Raw genomic sequence first — 13102 nt, 5'->3', positions numbered from 1 at the left:
TGAGCCGTTGACGAGCTGGACAGGACCCGAGCGTCAGCTTAATCACTGTGTTACTGGCTCCTGTCTTGGAAGTCAGCCTCCGCTGAATTAAGCTGATCCAGTCACAAGGGCTGTCACCAACATTTAACATTAATTTGGGCTTTGACTGTGAATGTGAGGAAGTCATAAGAGCATTTTATGCTGAGAAAATGGTTTTCTCAAATTGTTTCCTTAGTGTTTCCCTTTCTTTTTTCAGGTGTGTTAGATGTTTGAGAATGAAGGACACTGCTAATACTGGTTTTTTAAACTTTATTATATCTATTTATTATTAGTTTACTTCTTTTGACTTGTTTTCTAAGGAGCAAACCAGGTAGGTATAGGACAGATCAGGTAACAATGGCTATGTGAATGAACTGTATCTTAAAAATATGAAAGAGGAATAACACTCTTATTTTTCAATAGGGGAAAAAAAGCAACAGGAAATTCAGAAAGAACCAGACCAGATTGTTTTCTGACCCATCTTTTGCTCATTTGCATTCAGAACTGTTTACTTAGCTCTAGTTTTTAGTGGGTGGTGGGAATGCCCACGTTGCATTGATTCCAGAAAATGAATATGGTAAGTAATAGAATGTGCTCAGGAAAATTAGTCCAAATGCACTTAGGTACCTGGTTTCACCTCCTGCTGGACACTGATCAGGCTGTAGGATTCCGGAGCTGGAGGAGACCTGAGGCCGTCCGCTCTTGCTGCTGCGCTGCTGGCGTGGCTCGCGCTCACCCAGGCTGCCCCTTGTAGACACGGCAGAGCAGAGACTTGCTGTAGATTCAGCTCACCGTTTCCTCCAACATGGAGTCTAGGTTTCAGGAAGCTGGCCTCTCTGAACCTCTTTTCTTTTATTGTTATTTTTTTTTTATAAAAAGTTTTAAATGTACCAAAAGTTCCAGGACAGTAGTTCATCCTACCTAGAGGTGCCGCAGCTGCTACGGCAGGGAATGCGGATGTCTGCACAGGAACGGAACTAAGGTCATCACTGCCTTGGACACAAGGAACAGCTTACTGTTTGCCAGATTCCTTAATTCCCCCTGTGGCCAGGGGTCCTTTTGCCGTGACCTTCCCCTTTAGCTCTTCGAGTTTCTTCTGCTCCTCCTCCTGTTTATGCTTGAATGCCTTACCTTCCTCGTCCATCTCCTTGGCTTGCTTCTTGGGCTGCTTAAGGGGCTTCTAGCCACCTTCGCAGCCTGACATGGCACCTGCCGCCCCTTCCCCAGACCCTGCCACTGGAAGCAGAGCTCTCCGTCCCAGCTTCTGCGCCTGTACCTCCCCGTTTTCTTTTTTTATTTCTTTGGCTTCATCGGGTCTTAGTTGCAGCACCTGGGGTCTTCACTGCAGCATGCAGGATCTGTCATTGCAACATAAGGGCTCTCATTGGGGTGCGAGGGCTCAGTAGTTGCATCGTGTGGGCATCATTGCTCCACGGCATGTGGGATCTTAGTTCCGCAACCAGGGATCAAACCTGCATCCCCCGCATTGCAAGGCAGATTCTTAACTACTGGACCACCAGGGAAGCCCTCTGACCCTCTTCTTTTCTTTCTTCTCCTCCTGGGTCTTCACCACCTGCTCTTGTCTGTTCCACCCCTGTGATCCCCGGGGATCGCACAGTTCATGTCTGCTGACACCCTGGCAAGTTCTCCTACATTCACACAGTGACCACTATCTTTGTTCCCTCCAGGTTGACCCGATGCTCACCCCAGAAGAGCGTCACCTGAGCAAGATGCAGAACCATGGCTACGAAAACCCAACCTACAAATACCTGGAGCAGATGCAGATTTAAGCGGGGGAAGCGCAGCGCCAGTGGAGGGAGGTTGGGCGGGCAGCAGACGTCCAGAGGTCTGGATGGACGATGGACCGACAGTGACTTCCAGAGGAGTTCCTCGACACTCAGATCTCCTGGAGCATTAAGACTATAAAGTACTACTGTAGAGTCACAATTTCCATTCTTTTAAATGGGCGAAAAAATGTTAATATAACAATATATGATATATAAACCTTAAATGAACAAATGATCTATTGCAGATATTTGACTGATGTAGTTTTCTTTTTTTAAATTAATCAGGAATCTCACTTCTATTGTATCGTCTCACACATGCTCTCTATTGAAATGGAAAATATTGTCAACGATAGACTGAACATGCTACATGCAGGCCGTTTGTTCCAGCTGCACTGTGTAAACCAACTCTTTAACGCTCACTGTCCTGGTTTTTATTTAAAAAAAAAAAAAAAGGAAGAAGAAGAGGCAGTATTCCCTTTAAATGGGCTTTCAGAAAGTTGCTGAGAAAGCCGAATCAGGAACTGTAATTATTGGTCCTTAAAGTACATCACCATCCCCTCTCAAAATCCCTTTGAAGGACCCTTTCTCGGAGGTCTGGTGCTCCACCGCTGGGTACCAGGGTGTCTTCACACAAGTCCTGTCACCAGAGAGGCGCTCAGAGCAAGCATTTGCGCTTCAGCATCTCTCAGCGAGCCTGTGTGTGCAGAGCAGGACCACTGCTGCGCTCCTTCTCAATCCAGTTCTTCCACAGAAATTAGCCTGTCGTTGGTACCTGGCGTCCTTCCTGTCTGCCATTGACTCACCGTAGCTTCTGACCATGCACGTCCTTCCCAAGTGATCTCTAGATGTGCTGTTTTCCTCTCTGGGTAATTCCCGGCCCCCTCCCCCGCCAAGGCACTGATCTGCACCATCCACTGGGAGAAGACAGCAGGAGGAGACGGCCAGCGGTGCAGGGAGGACCGGGGAGGTGTACTTTTCTGTGGAAGGTGGATGTTCCAAGCTGTACACGAAATGACCTGTAGACCCCATGGAAGCTCTGAAAGTTTCATTTCGTTCACATGAGTCTCTGTGATGCTTGTGTAGTTGATGTTGCTGCTCACAACTGCTTCTTTTCCTTTTTTTTTTTTTAAATTCAGAAGGTTCTGGTAACCTGTGGTGTATCCTTTTTTCTATTTCCCTGTGATGTTTTTTTCTTCTTCCTCCCCTTTACCCATCCATGTCTCTTCCCACTATGCACAGATAAACTTCGCCTACAAACTCCTTAATCTGATCTGTGGAGAATGTACAGAGTTTAAACACATCAATAAATACTTTAACTTCCACCAGGACTCCGTGTGTCATTGGCCTGGCGTTGTTTGTGGGTGACGGCTTCAACCCTTCACCCTGGAGGGTGGGCGGCTTCCTTTTCTGGAGGGTCATTGACCACTCTGCGGAGGCAGGAATTGGTCCAGCAGGCTGGACTCCTGGGCTTGAATTGAATTTTTCATTTAAAAAATTAAAAAAGAGGAAAAGTTCCTTCAACCTTGGTTCCACAACCAAGCTTGTGGCTCTTTTGATCTCAGAGAAATAATCTTTCATTATGTCTGTAATGATTTCCTTCTCTGTATTTTATGTTTTCTAAAACTATTAACTGGTTAAACCTCCTCTGATGGCTCCTTTTTCTTTATAGTCTGTAATCTGGGTGATTCCTTTGCGTGTCTTCACCTTTCTAGTGAGTTCTGTAATTATGTTTTTAAATTCCATAAGAGCTGCTTGCTTTATTGCTGTCTCCCTCCTTTCCTTGTTTCGCTACAATGTGGGGTGTGTGATCCCTGGTGGCATTTGGGATCTTAGTCCCCCTGTCAGGGATCAAACCCGTGCCCCCTGCAGTGTCTCAACCACTGGACTGCCTGGGAATTCCCTGCTGGCTTTATCTTAATATTTCTTATAACATTTCTTCTTTTTATGAAGATAAATCCATCTGAGTTTATGCAGCAGGATTTTTAAAGTATTCTTCCTTCTCTAACTTGCCTGTTTCCTTCATTATTATTATTATTTTTTTTAATTTTTATAACGTCATATCGGTTTTGGCTATACTACAATGTGAACCAGCCATTAATTATACACATACCCCCTCCCTCTTGAGCCTTCCTCCCTTTCTCCCATCCCACCCCTCTAGATCATCACAGAGCAGCAGGCTGGGCTCCTGTGTTATATAGCAATTTCCCACCAGCTGTCTATTTTACACCTGATAGTGTATGCTGATGATACTTTCTTCATTCGTCCCACTGACTCACTGTGTCCACACGTCCATCTTCTACATCAGTGTCTCCATTCCTTCCCTGCAAAAGGTTCATCAGTACCATTTATCTAGATTCCATACATATGCGTTAATATACTGTATTTATCTGACCTACTTCGCTTTGTAACAGGCTCGAGGTTCATCCACCTCACCAGAACCAAGACTCAAATTTGTTCTGTTTTTTATGTCTGAGTAATATTCCATTGTGTATATGTACCCCAACTTCTTTATCAATTCGTCAATGGACATCTAGGTTGCTTCCATGTCCTGGCTATTGTAAATAGTGCTGCAATGAGTGTTAGGATGTGTGTCTTTTAAAATTGTGGTTTTCTCAGAGTGTGTGCCCAGTAGTGGGGTTTCTGGGTCATATAGTAGATTTATTCCCAGTGTTTTAAGGGATCTCATACTGTTCTCCATATGCCTATTTCCTTATGAGCTCTTGTGACTTCCTTTGAAAGTGAAAATGTTAGTCGCTCAGTCATGTCCAACTCTTCGTGGCTTCATGGACTGTAGCCCATCAGACTCCTCTGTCCATGGAATTCTCCAGGCAAGAATACTGGAGTGGGTTGCCATTCCCTTCTTCAGGGGATCTTCCTGACCCCGGCGTGGAACCCAGGTCTCCTGTATTGCAGGTGGATTCTTTACCATCTGAATTCCTATAAATGTGCAGTGATCATTCATTTGATCAAACATAAGAATAAACTACATGATTAGCTAAAAGAAATCAGAAATGAAAGGTTTGGTGCAGCAAAATACAGTTGTTTATTAACATGAGACTTTTCCTCTCGATCCTGGCGACAGTGAGTAGAGCTTGGGGCTGAATTTTTAAGAAAAGTTTGCAGCCTTCATTTCTGAGTTTCTTAAATAACCTGCCACTAGCAGGCACTGTTTTCTCATTGAAGGAGGTTTGTTTACTCAACACCTGCTTTCAGTGTGTTGTGCTCGGGGGTGGTTTTCACTGTGATGGAAGTCTTTCTAACTTCCACCTACTCTTGAGTAAATTCAGGGGCTGATCTCAGCAGTACTCACCCTAGTGGAGTGTCATGCAGCTTGACATATATGGTGCTGACAAGATCCCACTGCGTGTCTGTGTGTGTATCCATGTACATATGTGCACATACATGGTGTATGCATTTTCTTTAGATACTGGAATAGGGAGTGTGTGTTTTATGAGCCCCTGGCCAGGAAATGCCTTGGGACAAACCAGTTGAACAGGCTGGTCCTTTGTTGCCATCAGCAGGTCCCCATCTGCCCCTCCCTCCTGCATTGACCTCACAACTCGCTGCCAGGAAGTTGGAGAAATAGAAACTTCATTTCTTTGAGGCCAGTGTCTCTGAGTTCCGAAGGGTGTCTTCAACTGGCCCTCTGCAATACCAGCTGGGATGTGTGGGTCTGCATTCGTTAGGGTTCCCTCCAAATCTAACAGACCAGCTTCGCTTGGGTCAGCGCCTGCCATCTGCCGGCTGCTTTGAATACGTTGCCTCATTTTATTGTCTGAACTTCACAGGGGGCTATTGTCTTACACTGGTGAGGAATGACACCCCCTGCCTAGGGGATGTCAGTCCTGGGAAACGGGAGCTGCAGTCACCCCACACGCAGCGCCTGTCAGCCAGGGCTCGTCCAGCTCGCCAGCTCTTAGCATCAGTGTCCATCACCCACGCCCCTATTGACGGTGGGCCTCAGGCGGCGGAGGGGGGCAGGTGGTTGCTGGAGAAACAGCAGTGGGTTCCGTTACCCCGAGGGGGTCGGTGCAGAGGGAGCTGAGGGTGGATCTGAATGTCCTGGCAACGAGGCTCCCGCGTCCTCCTCACTCTGGAATGATGGAGAACTCTAGATCTGTAGAAGCTCTCTGGAGATTTAAGGGTTTTTTTGTGTGTGTGTGGCTTTTTCATTTTTTTTAAATTAGTTTATTTTCTATTTTTTAACTTTACAATATTGTATTTGTTTTGCCATACATAAAGTTTTTTTAACTTTGAAAGGAAATGTGGACTTCCCTGGTGGTCCAGTGTGCCCAATGCTGGGGCCTGGGTTCAATCCCTGGTCAGGGAACCAGATCCCACCTGCTGCAACTAAAACCTGGTGCAGCGGAATAAGTAAATAAATTTAAAAAAAAAAAAAAAAAAGGAAGGAAGCGTATGTAAGGCAGCAAGCCTCATCTAAGCCAGCTCTGCTCCGCTCCCTGGCGGCACCTTCCCCCACACCTTCCCCCACGCCATCCAGGGAGAAACTCACTCCTCTCCCGGTTTCTGCAAGTGACTCAGCCTTGCCTCTGGGGAACGCGGCCCCGCCCCTCCTGGCGGCCTCCGGCGCTAGCAGCTCCTGCGGACTTTGGCGCGAGGTCCTCCTACCTCCCGCGTCTGCTCTCAGTGACAATCGAACCTGGCACTCAAGTCTGAGCCAGCCCAGGTGTCCCAGTAACCTCTGGTTTCAGTTGCCGCGACGCTGATTCTCTGATTTAAGAGAGGTTGGGACATGATGAGTTGCTCAAATTTGGGGAGGCCCCGGGGTCTCCTCCAAAGGAACATAGGGCCTTACATGACTGTTAGAAATGGACACTTGAGAGTAGGGAGAAGGAACCAGAAGGCCCCGTGGCTTCCCCGTCCCGCCCTCTTTCACAGCTGACACATGGCCACCAGCTCACACGCTCCTGCACAGAGCCAAAGTCTGTGGGGTATGCAGTAATTTTCTGGGACAAAGGGTGAAGTGGTCCTTATAAAACAGGGCCAGCCAGCGCCGTGCCCTCTTAGCTGCAGTGAACGAGGGGAAATGGTGTCTCTCCTGTCCTTTGTGGGCACTGAGTCCAGCAGGTCTTCACAACCAGTACAGCTGTGCCTTCCTGAGGGGCGTGGTCCAGGTATCCAGAGGAGGGGACAGGACTTGACCAAACAGAAAACATTTTTCTAGCATCCTTGAAATGGATGGAGCATGGCTTCTTGATTAATCTCCAGAACTTCTCAACCAACTTAACCCGGGTCTGACTGAACTGAAGGCAGTGGCTCTTTCTTTACAGCAGCAATCTCCATCAATAAAACCTTTTTGCTATGGTATTTCTATTTTTACTTTTTTGAGGAATGTCCATACAGTATTCCATAGTGGTTGTACCACCACTATTTACATTCCCACCAACAGTACACAAAGGTTCCTCGTTCTCCAAAATCCTTACCAGCACTCCACTTGTGTCTTAGATAGTTATTTAAAAAGTATATATATGTGCTTATAAATGGAAATTTGGAAAGCATAAAAAAGATGAAAATTTCCCCCAAAATTTTATTTACTAAAGGAACAAAGCCTTTCGGGTCTAGTGAAATGTTACTGGTTTCAGTGGAAGCAAATTGATTGTTTTCACTCTTCCTCTAACTAAAGTCCATAGATGATTCGCATTTCTTTAGTTTTTACCCAATGTCCTTTCTCTGTCCCAGGATATCACATTTTTAGGTGTGTCTTGTTAGGGAAATCAAAATGGAGGAAGCCTTGTTTGGGTTTCAGAAGCAGGAGAGCAGGCCTCCAACTGCTTCTGACTCTGCTCAGATTCTGTACCTGCCCACCTGCAAGCCCAGCGATCAGGCAGCACTTTAGATAAGAAAGGGAGTGGGTCTTGGAATTCTTGAGCCCCTGGAGGTCTCACCAATCCCCCAAGGTCTAAGAATTCTTGTGACTCACAAAAATTGTGAAACAGCTTTGTAAAGCTGCATTTTTTGTACACCATCTGATGATGGTATCAGTTTTCGGCCTGGGATTCATAAGCAGGAGCCCCCAAAACTGCAATTTGAAGTCTTGCCAAAGGGTGGATGCACCGCCCAGGGGACTTTCCCAAATGGGACTCCAGATTGCTGTTAACAAGGGACTTCCCAGTGCTGCTTAATTCTGGATTTTGGCCAGCCCAGTTTGGTGATGTGTGTGCTGTTACTTTTCTCTATTGTTTCTTTTCTTTTAATGACTATATTGAAATTAGGTCAAATAATCTTCCATAAAAAATTGTTTATATGTGCAACAAGTGGTTTGATTTGTTAACGAATCCTTCGAACCTAAAACAAAAGTAAAACTTTCAGGAAAACGTGTCTCTTTAAGCTCCTCTTGACTATAGGGATTTCCTCACACATTCCTCTTTTTTGATGGCTTTGAGGAGTACAGGTCAGGCATACTGTCGGATGCTCTTCTACCAGGATTGGTTACACTTTTTTTTTTTATCATGATAAGACCCTAGGGTTGTGTGTTACTAGGGAGGAAGACCACAGCCAAATGCCACGCTCATCACAGCATGTCAAGGGTATGAGCTGCCCCATGATTGCCACTGTCTATCTCAGCCTTAATAACGCGCCTGTAGGTACACTTGTCAATTTCTCCCCGTGGAGTCTCTCTCCTCTCCCCTCCCTGGAAGGACGTAGTTATGTGCTTAAGAAGTGGGGAGTTATGCTGTGCCACACCTTCTTATTTTCAAATCGTGTCCTAACACTTTGCAATAGAGCAATTTGAAAGTCTAGTTCTAAAGTCTGCTTGTTTCATTATTGTATCTCATGGCTATCAAAGCTGAAAGAGTTCTAGAGTGTGGTGATGGTTTCAGGGTTGTGTAAGCCTGACATGTATCAGACTTATCAGAGTACACATTTCTAATATGTTCAGTTTATTGTATGTCAATTATACCTCAATAAAGCTTTTTTTTTTTTAAAGCTGAATGAGAGACCTTGCACAAACAGGCTGGGATGGGAGAAATCATCTTTGGCCATGCCTGTTAACAGCACAATACTTAATTTCCAATCCTATCTACTGATTCCACTCCCGAGTTTAAGTATACAAATTGGTCTTTCAGGTGAGACACCACTTTTGATAGCAGAATTATCTACTAGTGGAAAACTTTCCAGATGCTGGTTTTCAAATTTCTCCACAGCATAGTTTTCTTTAGAGAAAGCAAATTGGAACAGGCATTTTTTAGCTTAAAAAGCAAACAGGCTTCCCTTGTGCCTCAGTGGTAAAGAATCTGCCTTCCAATGCGAGAGATGCCAGTTTGATCCGTGGTCTGGGAAGATCTCACATGCAGTGGAGCAACTCAGCCTGTGCACCTCAACTAATGAGCCTGCGCTCTAGAGCCCGGGAGCCACACCTACTGAAGCCCGTGTGCCCAGAGCTGATGCTCAGCAACAAGAGAAGCCACCGCAGTGAGAAGCCCACACACCTCGACTAGAGGGTAGCCCCACCAGCCGCAACTAGAGAAAAGCCAGCCCAGCAAGGAAGACCCTACACAGCCAAAAATAGATTAATTAAATAAAATGAAAAACAGAAAACAGTTTAACATCATTAAGTACAACTCTAAATACTGTCACAGGATGAATCTCTCTGTGAGGTACAAAATGTTTTCTTGGTTACTTCTAGCCTTATTTAAAAATATGGTGAAGATTCATATTTAAATGTTCTTGATTCTAACCAGAATAATCTATTGGTTGGAGACATTTGGTAGCATTGCACTTAATGATTTCTACCACCAAACTTTATCTGGGGATACATCATTTCCCTAAAGGAAATCAGTCCCAAATGGTCATTGGAAGGACTGATACTGAAGCTGAAATTCCAATACTTTGGCCACCTGATGTGAAGAACTGACTTATTGGGAAAGACCCTGATAATGGGAAAGATTGAAGGCAGGAGGAGAAGGGGACGGCAGAGGATGAGAAGGTTGGATGGCATCACCGACTCGATGGACATGAGTTTGAAAAAATAAGCTCCAGGAGTTGGTGATGGACAGGGAAGCCTGGCATGCTGCAGTCCATGGGATCGCAAGGAGTCGGACACAACTGAGTGACTGAACTGACTGACTTCATTTCCCCAAAGTATTACATTTCCCGGATTTTGCATACTACATTCTTTCCCATAAAATACAAATAAAATTGAAGAGGTAGCTATCATGTTACAAGTGGGAATTCTGAAACCAAACCTCGTGATGTTTTTTCTGATTTGGCCACCTACTGACTGGTGACCTTGGGGAGGGTGCATAACTGCTCTGTGCCTTAGTTTCTCCTTCTGAAGAAATGGGGTGGAGGCAGCACTAGCCTGTTGGATTAGGAGTGAGTGACCACAGGAAAAGATGCCAAAGCTACACCAATGTCCAGTACAAATGAGCTCAGTGAACGTGAGTTAGTGTTATTTGTTGAAAACATCTTTTCCCAGAACACAGGGACTGATTAAAAAAAAAAAAAAGTAGTGTACTTCCTGATTAAAACAATTGGCAAATACTATATGGCTCAGTAGTAAAGAATCTGCCAGCAACGTAGAGTGTTAGTCATTCAGCCGTGTCCGACTCTTTGCAACCCCATGGACTATAATCCTGCGGGCTCCTCTGTCCATGGGATTCTCCAAGCAAGAATACTCGAGTGGGTTGCTGTGCCTTCCTCCAGGAAACTGTCCCAACTCAGGGATTGAACCCAGGTCTCCTGCTGTCTGAGCAATGCAAGAGTCACATGTTCAATCCCTGGGTCAAGAAGACCCCTTGGAGAAGGAAATGACAACCAACTCCAGTATTCTGGACTGAGAAATCCCATGGACAGAGGAGCCTGGCAGCCTATATAGTCCATGGTGTCACAAAAGAGTCGGCTATGACTTAAGTGACTAAACAACAAAACAACATACCATAAATTGGGTTGTACTTCTTCCAAACATAGTCTAACATGGCTTTTTGCATGTTTCTTCAAATCCACCTTCCTCCAACAGCACTTGCTGACAGGACCGTCTATTATACTGACGCCATGTCACTTCTGTGTTTTATTTCAGCCTTTTTATTACTGCAGCAGAACAAAATGATTCTATAATGGTTTATGGCTTTCTGTCTTTGCCATTTAATTAAGAACCTCAAGGTGTGTATTTATCATTCCTTAATGAAATTTTGTAAATTACGTAATTGAATATTGCATGACTTTAAGCATTGAGAAAATTGTAGTGGCTTGTCTTCATATTCTGGATATTAAATTTTTAAATGACATTAATCACGCTGGTCTTGAAATATTTGTCAGTGCCACCTGACTCGACATACACTTAGAATGAGGAACGTCATTGTTAAATGTATGTAGTAAGTGGACATTATTAATGTGCAATGTAAATCCATAGTCTTGATAGTTTAGAACTTTTTGGCAATTCCCTCATGGTCCAGTGGTTAGGACTTGTCGCTTTCACTGCTGATGGCCTGGGTTCAGTCCCTAGTTGGGGAACAAGGATCCTCAAAGCCAGCTGACCAAAAAATAAAACATTTTTACCAACTTCTTATCAGATGATAATATTTGTAACCTGATAACGTAGCCAGTGAAGAGTTTGTACTAGGAGTAGAAACGTCAATCTTGTCCTTTTCTTGTTCTTTGCAGCGAAGATAATATGCTGCAAGAATCTTGTACAGCCATGGGCACATTTATTTACATTATTTGCTTAAAACATAAAGTTCCTTTAACGTGCTGAATGAGCACTGGACTCAGAATGCAAACAAATGCATTGGGTACTTTGATAAAAAAAAAAAAACAGCCAAACCCAGGTAGGCCCCATGCAGCACCACGGGTCAGGGGGCAGCCACAAATATCAGGTGAAGGAAAGGATGAACCTTGACGTGTTGACCATGTGGACAAGGCAGAAATTCACAGTGGTGCTCACAGAGTAGCAGGTAATAAAACACATGTCTAGAGAGGCTCCAAGACTGCCAGCTCAGAGTGCCTGCGTCCGCCCCATCCAGAGACACCACAGGGTGTTTTTGGAGCAGCTCTTCTATGTTGATAGAATTTCTATATTACACATCCTGTCTGCCCAAAGCAGGAACAGAACTCGACTTAGCTGGCTCAGGGGGGAGGGCACAGGTGTCACTTACCAGAGAGGCACTTACAAGAGGCTTACTCAAGAGGGAACAAGGAGAGCCCGGAGACCACTCTCTGGTTATACTGACCACAGAACGTGCAGCTTCCGGGCAGCAGGGCAGCATGACGGGCATCCATGGTCAGTGTCACTGGGACGAGCCATCTCCCTAGGACGGGGGCAGTGGGGCTCCCCAGGCAGCCTTGTGGTGTGTCTGGCCATGTTCCTAGCTGTGTCTCCTCCCTTCTTGCCTCTCTTACCTGCCCAGAGATTCTATGAGCTTCCTAAGAATCTTTTTAATAATTCTTTCTCTCTCTCTTCTTTTTCGCTCAAATTAGCTAGAGCATTCTGTTGTTCGTGAGCTGGCAAGTTGACAAAAACTGCATTAAGGGCAAACTCACTGAACTCTAGTGAGAAAATGGTACCTGTTGCCTTCCCTTAATAAAGCAGGTAGTGCAGGATTTCCCTGGTGGCCCAGTAGTAAAGAATCTGCCTGCTAATGCAGGGACAGGGGTTCGATTCCTGGTCTGGGAAGATCCCACATGCCGCAGAGCAACTAAGCCAGTGCTCGACTACTAAAGCCTGAGCGTCTAGAGCCCATGCTCTGCAACAAGAGAAGCCACGGCAACGAGAAGCCCTTGTACCACAATTAGAGAGTAGCCCCCTCTCTCTGCAACTAGAGAAAGCCTGCCCACAGCAATGAAGACCCAGTACAGCCAACGATAAATAAATAAATCTTTTTAAAAAAGAAGATAAAGGAGATATCACAAAAAAACAAAAGCAAAAAGTAACATGAGAAGGACTCTCAGTGTAGGAAAAAGGAAAATACAGACATAAGATGCTATAGTCGGTATTACACTGGGTCCTAAATTAGAATCAGAAATATCAATGTGAATTTTTTGGGTGTTTTATCTCTTTAAAAAATTTCCTAGCTTTGTCCTCCAAAAGCCCCAGAAACAGTGACTACCTCAGTAGTGATAAACATCCCTGGTGGCCCGATGATTGTCTTGAAATGCTGTTTTTCCCTAAAAGATAACAGTTCAGTTGAGTCACTCAGTCGTGTCTGACTCTGCGACCCCATGAACTGCAGCACACCAGGCTTCCCTGTCTATCACCAACTCCTGGAGCATGCTCAAACTCATGTCCATCAAGTCGGTGATGCCATCCAACCATCTCATCTGTCGTCCCCTTCTCCTCC

General features: G+C 45.1%; 1 protein-coding gene and 1 pseudogene across 10 annotated transcripts in view; one reads left to right on the top strand and one right to left on the bottom strand.

Annotated features, from left to right (window-relative positions):
• Window positions 1–3127, top strand: part of APLP2 (amyloid beta precursor like protein 2) — a 64413-nt gene extending 61286 nt beyond the window's left edge. For all 9 annotated transcript variants that reach the window (XM_081534068.1, XM_081534067.1, XM_081534063.1 and 6 more), the window contains one exon: window positions 1707–3127. In XM_081534068.1, the coding sequence (XP_081390194.1) occupies window positions 1707–1808 (102 nt within the window). In that variant the 3' untranslated portion in view covers window positions 1809–3127. The remainder of the gene's footprint in view (window positions 1–1706) is intronic.
• LOC145523550 (translation machinery-associated protein 7 pseudogene) lies at window positions 702–1222 on the bottom strand (annotated as a pseudogene). The gene has a single exon (XR_014066693.1). The product of XR_014066693.1 is annotated as a translation machinery-associated protein 7 pseudogene (transcript).
• Window positions 3128–13102: the final 9975 nt, after the last annotated feature.

This window comes from Giraffa tippelskirchi, chromosome 10 (genome assembly GCF_054371585.1).
Source record: "Giraffa tippelskirchi isolate mGirTip1 chromosome 10, T2T-mGirTip1v1.2.pri, whole genome shotgun sequence".
Taxonomy (NCBI): Eukaryota; Metazoa; Chordata; class Mammalia; order Artiodactyla; family Giraffidae; genus Giraffa; species Giraffa tippelskirchi.
This window is presented reverse-complemented; position numbering and strand designations above follow the sequence as displayed.